At 43.0% G+C, this 9,571-nt stretch overlaps 1 protein-coding gene across 1 annotated transcript; it reads left to right on the forward strand.

Annotated features, from left to right (window-relative positions):
* Positions 1-7,852: 7,852 nt before the first annotated feature.
* Positions 7,853-8,824, forward strand: LOC111869344. Its single transcript, XM_023860802.1, has one exon. It carries the CDS (start codon positions 7,853-7,855, stop codon positions 8,822-8,824), a length of 972 nt encoding a protein of 323 aa, XP_023716570.1.
* Positions 8,825-9,571: the final 747 nt, after the last annotated feature.

Here is a 9,571-nt window from a genome sequence, read left to right on the forward strand (position 1 = left end):
TACGAGGAGACATCTGTCGGGTCTTTTCCAGGTTTACCGATCATGATGATTTGTGCCTTTTTGAGACATTTTGGCCAGTATCCTAGTCGTAGAATAGTGTTGTATATGTAGGTTAGCATCACTATCCCTTTTCTAGGCAATTCTTTCATCATTTTGGCCGTTAGCAGATCAAATCCAGGCGACTTTTTTGGATTTAGGAGCTTAATTTCATCAGCTATTTCCTTTTGTGTGAATGCTTTGATGGTTGTATGTGTTATAAGTGGGTTTAATAGACTTTTTTTTTCTATTTCTTGGTCGATTACTGTATCTGTTGGTTGGAATACGGAAGCCAAGTGTTCTGCAAAAAGTTTAGCTTTCTCAGCGTCACTTTTTGCCCATGGTTCATTGGTATTTTTTCTTATTGGTGGCGTTGGAGTTTTAGGTTTTTTGAGTACTTGATTGGTTTCCATATCGAATTGTCTGTTCTACTTAGTTTCGTTATATATTGCTCAAATTCTTCGCTTCTGACTTTTTTGAGCTTGTTTTTTAATTTATGACTTGTGTGGTTGTAAGCCCATTTATCAGCTGGTGTGTGGGTTCGTTGCCATCTTGATCTGGCTTTCCTTTTTTCCGCTATTAGTTTTTTAATTTCAAGCGGTATGTCTTGGTTTATTTTCCGTGTATGAAGTTCTGGCGTTGACTGTTGTGCAGCTTGTTGTAGTTTGTTTATGAATGTTTCAGTAGTGTACTCGATTTCTTCTGTCGTCTTCAGTCGAATTTTTAGGTCGATGCTGTTGTGTAGTATACTACGGAAAGTATCCCAATTTGTTCGAGAGTTGTGTAGTTTAGGTGGAGGTTTCTTGTATATTACTGATGTTCCAATTGTTGCTATAATTGGAGAGTGGTCAGGTGATAAGTCGTAATTGGGTACGATGTCAGTGTATGTTGAATCGATTCCATTTGTAATGTAAAAGTCTAGTAGGTCAGGAATTTTTTGTGGGTCAGTTGGCCAATACGTTGGGGTGCCTGTTCATAAGTATGAATGTCTACTGTGTTCTAAAGTTTTTAGAAGTTCTCACTCTTTGGTTGTTGCCAGGCGTGAACCCCACCTGGTATGTTTGCTATTATAATCTCCTCCGGCTATGAATTTATTGCCTAATGTTTGGAAATATTCTTGAAATTGATTCATTTTAATATTGTGTCGTGGTGGACAATAGACTGCTGCAATTGTCAGCTCATATGATAATGTAGTTACTTTTACTACAGTGGACTGTAGGAAATTTTTCTGGTATTTCGGTATCTCGTAGTGTTGGATCGTACTTTTGATAAGAATCGCAGTACCGCCATGGGCGGTGCCGTCAGGATGATTGCTATTATATGTTACATAGTTTGGTATTTTGAAGTAGGTTCTTTCATAATTTTAAATGAAGTCCAACAATCAGTGGGTGCATCGTTACAGGAAGAAAGTCATAAAGTTGAAGAAGCTTTAACTTCTAATAAACAGGGGCAAATACCAAAACAGCGTTATAAAAGACAGGAAAACCCATGCTAATTCCTGCAGTTTTAGGGAAAAGCACGTACACAGAACATGCGGCAAGCATATCAAAGAAGTTGCGTAGATGCGAGGAAAATAAAAATAAATCAATAATGAAAACTATGATATAACAACAACTGTGAGTAAATAATTTACCTTTAATTTCTTAGAATACAACATTACTGTACATAAAAGATCACAGCATGTAATAAAGAATAAACAAGCATCATTTTATTTAATCAGTGCAATGGCTGAGAATAAAATACAAGCATATGAAACAAGGTAACTGGGATAAAATAAAACGAATACAATTTGACAATTAATTTCTTACAACAGATAAAAGTTCGCGTCACACCTTTCACCTTGTGACGGCACACCTGTTGCGGAACACTGATCTAGACAATCGGCTCAAAGATGGCTGTAAGGTTGTCAGCCTTACGCGCCGGCCGCGCTTTACTCCCCAGAAAAATTATTTAATTAATTCCTGGTACTCATTTCTATCAGAGGCTGAATGCGGCTGGTAGGATTAGGTCAATTGAAAAAATCCAATTACCTCATCGGGACTTGAACCCGCGACCTTCCGGTTTGTAGCATAGTGCCTCAACCAACTACTCTACCGCGTGCCCCCGATGTATACAATAAGTTCCTCCAAAACGTCTGTTGACTTTCGCTGTGTTATGTCCTAGGGCAGGCATGTCAAACTCAACTTGTACAGAGGGTCACCTCAGCCCTGTAAATAATAGTCCAGGGCCCCACTTCAAAATAGAAATATACATTAGATTTGGTACAAGGAAATTTAATTCTATTTATTATTTAGGAATAATTTCAATATAATTACCTAATCTTACAGTTTTAAAAAGCAAGAGAACGCCATTTTTGACAAGTATCAAACAACTTTTCAATATGTAAAACGAGAGATTACACAAGAAATTATGTTAGAAATAGCAAAAAATTGAATGAATAACATCAAAATTACATCTGTCGAATTTCATAAACTGTTAACTTGGAAGACAAAAAGCCAACAACTATATTGTTTCACTTTACTATCGTTAATAATATTATTCATGAGTTAATTAAATTACCAGTTCAATGTTTTTTTGTCTATTAAGTCGCATGTTTATTCAGTTTGTTATTAATTCAATGTAGCCAGTAGTGTTTTTTTCTTGAAATATTCGAATGGTGATGATTGATGAAAAACTACATAAACAATAAAAATTGCTACATAACCAAATGAACATTTATTAAACTACTTACATTACTGCTTTTTACTTGAGAATTGGCATCTTTTCCGGTATACAAGAGATTTAATGTCAGCTACTTGACTCTGTGAAGATGCTATTTTTAGGATGGAAGACAAATGTTCTGCTGTGAGTGTTGATATGTGCGTGGTTTTGGTTGTCTTCACAAGCGAAAATAACTGTTTACAGAAGTAGGCGGAACCAAACATGGCCAGTATTCTCGCAGCAAACTGGCGCATTTTAGAGTACTGGCTTGACAAATAAGAAACAAATTGAGGGATACCAATTTCAGTATTGAATCGCACTGCATTTCAATTAGTTCCATTTGAATGTTACTATCTGCCTTCTGAATAGCGAATGAGTATGGAGCCGTAAACGAAGAGAAATCGTTCTCGCACGATTTGAAATCTTATAACCTGTTTTCAAAGTCATTAATTAATTAATTAATTTGGGAGACATAACTGGTAAAATCGGAATTACTGTGGGACTTTTTGAAATCCTGGCAGGTAGGAAAATGAATTAAGTTGCCATTCTTCATTTTCTTCCCAAAGTTTTAGCTTTAATTGAAAACCTTAATACTGTCATACAATGAAACTACAACATGTCTTTTCCCTTTTAGCTTTAAATTTAAGCCATTTAAATGCCAGGTAATGTACACCATAAAGGCCAAATCCTGAACCCAATTATCATCACAAAGTTTGTCGGGTGAGGGGCAGCACTTTGTGGCTATGGGGGCCGCATGTTTGACACGGCTGTCATAGGGGATAAAATTCTTCAAATAAGAAAAACTTTTTATGAAATTTGTGACATGAATTTATCGAACTTCGTGGCGTGGTGACTAGCATACCTCCTACTCTGAAGGTCTGCAGCGTAGAACGAATTGACCAAAATAATTTAAATAGGTTTAGTACCTATTTAATAAAATTACTGTCAGAGCTCATTCCAGTATGCAGTATATAATATTGTGACGTGTCGCGCTAGCTGAACCCCCCCCCCCCGNGGAGCTGACACTACAGCGGAGCCTAAGTTAGCCGAGTCCCAGCGTCCTGGTAGCTATGCAACGCGAGTCAACAGCGGTGACGTAAGATGGCGTGAGGTAACAGCGTTGCTAGGCAATACGCAGACACTGTTACGTGGCACGCAACGACGCTGTTGACGGGGGCAACAGGTAACAGCGAAAGGAATATAAGCCGGCTGAGCAGCAAGCGAGAGCCAGTGTGTTATCAACAGTTCTTAAGGCAGCAGGCTGCGAGTAGAGTTGGAATCTAGCCAGCGGCGAGTTACGAGTGAAAGTGTGTGATAATCAGTGACAGTTTGTGATAACTGAGGATTGATTGGGAGTGTGTGATACAGTAACACTTATATAGCTCCCGTACTATGAAACGTGTAGACTACTGACAATAGAGTGAATTGAATATTGCGAATAGGGTTATAAGTTGTGAAACCCCGCAACATTGTCATAATTAATTGTAACCGTTGCGCAACACGTCACAATATTTTACATAGTCATGAAATCATCGTCAGATTACACAATAAACTGTAGATAACAATTGAAATGGCTCTAGTAGTCAACGGAACTACTATCAGAGTGCACAATAAATTATCTGTAACAATTGAAAACATTTAGTATCTAGTTACTACAAACATCTCTCCAGAGCACCAAAAAATTTATATAGATTTCGGAGATTGATGAGATTGACGTTACAGTGCACAGCAAGCTGTCTGAAAATTTAAATATTTAAAGTATCTAGTTGGCAGTCGCGGTGCATTCCGTTCTGTTCTTTATGTATCAAATAACTTCAAAATTAATGAAACTATTATTAGGGGGGCAGAAGAAATATCCAAAACGCAATCAAATATGTTTAGTACCTAATTAACGAATATATCAATAGAGTGCATTCCAGTCTGACCGTAACATTTAAGCTATCTTTAACAGTTGATGAGACTACTGTCTGAATGCACAATAAACAGTTAATAGCAACTGAAACAGTTTCCTTAGTTAGAGTGCAGTACATATTATCTATAATAATTAATGTTGTCTGTTAATCCTTAGGTTTGTTCTGAAATTACCGTCAGAGTGCTTTCGTCCTGCCATAAAAACTGAAATACAGATACTGATGCTATTGCTAGAGCTCACAATAAGCTGTCCATGGCAATTGAAACAACAACAAACTACACAGTATTATTGTGACGTGGATGGCGTAGCGCTGACGTAACACGGGACGCCGGAGTTGCTACTTAGCCGTAAACAACTCCCGGCAGCGCTGCCCAGCAACGCCTTTGTAAACACGGCTGGGATTCCGTGCAACGACTGTTCCTAGGCAGTCGGTAAACACGACGTGACGCAACAGTGGTGCCTATTACGTAACTGTTTTCTGTGTTGTCCGTAACGGGGCTAAATAAGGAGCAGCGAACACTATTCAACAGTTAGTTACGAGTTAGCCAGGGAGTCAGTCAGTCAGTGTGTGAGCAGGAGTGACACAGTGCGGATTTAACAGTAGCCGACCGGAAAGAAGAATACCTGAACGTGTGATTAGAAATGATAGCGTGAGAAGCAGATACTTGGCTCAGAAGGGAAGTAAATGGGAGTGTGTAATACAGTGACACAGGTATAGCTCCCGTATCATACTGTGAATACGTGTAGACTCCTGAGGACAGTGTGAACAGAATAGTGTGTCGGGTTTGTAAAGTGTGTAAACCCGTAACAATGTTAAAATTAATTGTAACCCAGGCGTGTAGATTGTTAAATTAACCAATTAACAATATGAAAGGCGTCTTCAGTAACCTAAACACGTCACACTGATGTCAGAATTGCTTTACGAACTTGAACACTCCTCGACGAATAATTGAACTTACGAGTGCTTCGACTATTATACTGCCACAAAAATGGGGGCACAGCAGATGTTGGAAATTCTGAAAGAGATGAGGGCCTACCAAGTTAAAGCAGATGCCGACAGAGTGCAGATGCAAGACAGAATGGAGGCCAATAGAAAGAAAGACAAGTGGATTTTCTGGCGAAATTAGAATTCAATCAAGGAAAAGGAAATATCATACTGGCAAAATTAGACGCCGATGGGAAAACTGACAAAGAGGAAATGCTGAAAGAGATGAAGGCTGGTATAAAGGCCGAGAAGGACGAAATGGAAGCCAAAAGAAAAAGAAGACAGAGAAGATTCCCTGGAAAAATTGGACATGAACCAAGAAAAACCGACGTCATGCTGACAAAATTAGAAGCCTACAAAGAAAAGGCGGCGGCCGATAGGAAGGCCAACAAGGAGGAAATGAAGGTCGAAATGCGATCTATGCGTTCAGAGTTTGATGAGACACTCGAACATAAAATTGAAGCTATCAGAGGAAGGACAGGAGTCATGCGAGAAAATATGGACACCAGCCAAATGGAGATTGTGACGTGTCGCGCTAGCTGGACGCCCCCCCCCCCACACGGGAGCTGACGCGCCGAACGATGGCGAAGTGAGCCGAGCGAAGCCGAAGCGAGCCGAATCCCAGCACGCTGGTCGCTATGCAACGCGGGTAAACAGTAGTTGCGAGAGACAACTCCCGATAGCGTTGCTAGCAACACGGGGCCAGACAGCAATGGTGCCTATTACTTACCTGTTTCCTGCGTTGTCCGGAACGGGGCTAAATAAGGAGCAGTGAATCTATTCAAAGGAAGTTCTCAGTTCGCAAGTTACGAGTTACGGACGCGTGTGTGAGAATCAGTGATAGTTTGTGATAACCGAGAATTAATTGGGAGTGTGTAACACAGTGGCACTCCTGTACTGTGAAACGTGTAGTCTACTGACTATAGCGTGATTTGATTTGCGAATAGGGTTATAAATTGTGAAACCCCGCAATATCATTGTAATTAATTGTAACCGTTACACGTTACATTGGTGTCAGAATTGTTTACGAACTTAAACACGCCACAAACAGATTTTTGTGCATCGAATATTTTACTGCTACAAAATGGAGAAACAAGATATGCAGCAAATAATCGCCATGCTAGCGAAATTAGACGCCAAATTAGAGGCCAACCAAGAAAAGGCGGCATCCGATAGGAAGACAGCAAAGAAAATATAGTGGCCAAATTAGAGGCCAACGAAGAAATGGCGGCGGCCGATAGAAAGACAGACAAAGAAGATTTACTGGCCAAATTAGATGCCAACCAAAAGGAGATGAAAGCCGACAAGGAAGATATGAAGGCCGCAATGCGATCTATGCGGTCAGACTTAGAAGAGATAATCCAATATAGAATTGAAGACTGTTTTGCCATCTTTTAGCAAGACAAACGGACTCTCCAGTCGGAACTAACTGAGAAGATCGAAGTGTCCCTCTGCGAGCGGACAGATAAACTCCGGGAAAACCTGACGGAAAACTATAAGGAAACCTGCGCAGCAATTGAGGAGGCCAAACGCGAGTTCCAGGCCCGGTTGGACATACTACAGATGAAGGCCGTGCAGGGAAATGCATCAACGATCGTCACGAGCACAGCTCAGCCACCGACATTCAACGGGAATTCAACGTGGAGTGTGTTCCGGCGACAAATCGAGACCGTAGCAGAACACAACCAATGGTCGGAACGGGAAAAATCGACATACCTAATTACTGCCCTCAAGGGTCGGGCGGTGGAAGTACTACCCGGCATTCCGACAAATACGACTTACGAGGAAACACTTCAGGCATTAGAGGACCGTTTCGGGGACCAACACTTTGCAGCTGCTTACCGCTGCCAATTAAGAACAAGGACGCAGAAACCTGGAGAATCCTTGCAACACTTTGCCACTGCCATTGACCTTCTTTCCCGTCGTGCCTATCCCAATCTACCTGCTGACCTCATAGGAAGAGAGGCAGGAAAAGCCTTCGTATACGGAGTACGAGATGCGGATATAAAGATCCAGCTGCTGCTGGGAGGCGAGAAGACGGTAAACGAGGCCCTCCGAGAAGCGCTAGAGCTGCAGGCGGTACTGGTAGCAGCCAGACCTCACCGAGATAGCACCAAATTCCGATCGTCCCCCAACCAACGAGGAGATGACAATAGACAGCACCGGGGCCGAAAAGAAGGACCCTGAAGAAATAAGCGGGAATTGCCGGGGAAATCAGAATGGCGACGCGGAAACAACGGGAGAAACGACCAACTGGCGGGAAACGAGCTAGGGCCGGCGGAGAGGGGCGGACGCCGGCATATGCGTTAAGGCCACCACACTGCGCGCTCACCGACATCACGCAAAAGGCCAACACCAGTCTGGTCACCCAAGGATGGGTCGGTGATAAGCCGTGCCAGGTGACAGTGGACACTGGAGCATACGTCACGGTAGTAAGACGGGATATCGCAGCCGGAAGTCCTGAAAAACAGCCAAATCCAGATTTCACGCAGCAGACCGTGTCTGGTGGATTCCTACCCGTCCTGAAAGAAGTTCTGTTGACCCTTATCATGGGGCGCCAACCGATAACAATGTGGGTTTTCGTCGCGAATATCACCGATGAGCTCATCCTGGGACTGCACATACTGCGCGCCTATGATGCGTCAGTGGATATAGGGCGCCAAACTCAGCGTCTGGCGGAAGAAGAATTATCATTATGGAGTCCTGGGGCGGGACCCCGTCCTTCTAGCCTAGTAGATGCAAAGGACAATGTGAACCCCGCACAGAGCGAGGGAATAGTGATGGCTAAAATGGAGAATCATCTGGGAGTAGAAAATGGTCTAGTAGAACCAAGCCCCCAGGCTCAACCGACGGAAGGAATATACGTAGTCAGGACCCTAGTTCAGGACTGTCAAGAAGTACCAGTGAGGGTCATGAATGTTACCCACAAGGACCAAAATCTCAGGAGAGGATCTCCTTTGGCGCACTGTGAGCCAGTAACACTTGTGACTTTTCCCGATGTGGGACAGCCAACAGCACCAGGCCGGAAACCGAAATTGGCGGACGTGACCACGGCGACCAAGCCACACCTAAACGCCATGGAATTTCAAGAATTGGAAGAACTCGTGGCCGAGTACGCAGATATCTTCGCACAGGACAACGAAGATTTTGGAAGGACAAACAAAGTATATCACCGCATAGACACGGGATAAGCCCGACCAATCCGACAGCCACCGAGGAGAGTACCCCTGGCAAAACAAGAAGAAGTAAAGGAAATGCTCTACAACATGCGAGGACAGGGTGCTGTAGAATAATCGGACAGCCCTTTGTCGTCCCCGGTCGTTTTGGTCAGGAAAAAGAATGGGGAGCTCCGTTTCTATGTGGACTACAGAAAGCTGAACGACGTCACCAAGAAGGATTGCTTTCCACTACCCCGCACTGACGACACCCTGGACACGCTGACCGGAGCTAAATGTTTTTCAACTCTCGATTTAAAGAGTGGCTATTGGGAAGTCGATGAACCCCCAGACGACAAAGAGAAAACAGCGTTTTCAACAGGTCAAGGGTTATGGCAGTTAACAGTCAGGTCCCTTGGCCTCTGCAATGCTCCGGGAACCTTCGAGAGGCTAATGGAGACAGTCCTACGAGGTCTCACGTACGATTCATGCCTTGTGTATTTGGACGACGTGATCGTATTAGGCCGCACATTCCAAGAGCACATGCTTAACTTACGGAAAGTGTTTCAGAGGTTCCGGGAAGCACATCTGAAACTTAACCCGGAAAAATGTCAACTTTTGCAGGAAGAGGTCAGGTACCTCGGGCATATTGTATCACCACGAGGGATATCCACCGATCCGGAGAAGTTGGAAGCCATGCGAGAATGGCCGACCCCGAAGTATAAACCTGAAGTTAGCGGCTTTCTGGGACCATGCGCGCATTACAGGCGATTTATTTCAAGG

Source organism: Cryptotermes secundus, unplaced genomic scaffold, assembly GCF_002891405.2.
Source record: "Cryptotermes secundus unplaced genomic scaffold, Csec_1.0 scaffold584, whole genome shotgun sequence".
Lineage (NCBI taxonomy): Eukaryota > Metazoa > Arthropoda > Insecta > Blattodea > Kalotermitidae > Cryptotermes > Cryptotermes secundus.

What these genes read in the sequence shown, in the direction of transcription:
- LOC111869344 (XM_023860802.1), top strand. Translation starts at nt 7,853, where the DNA reads ATGGCGACGCGGAAACAACGGGAGAAACGACCAACTGGCGGGAAACGA.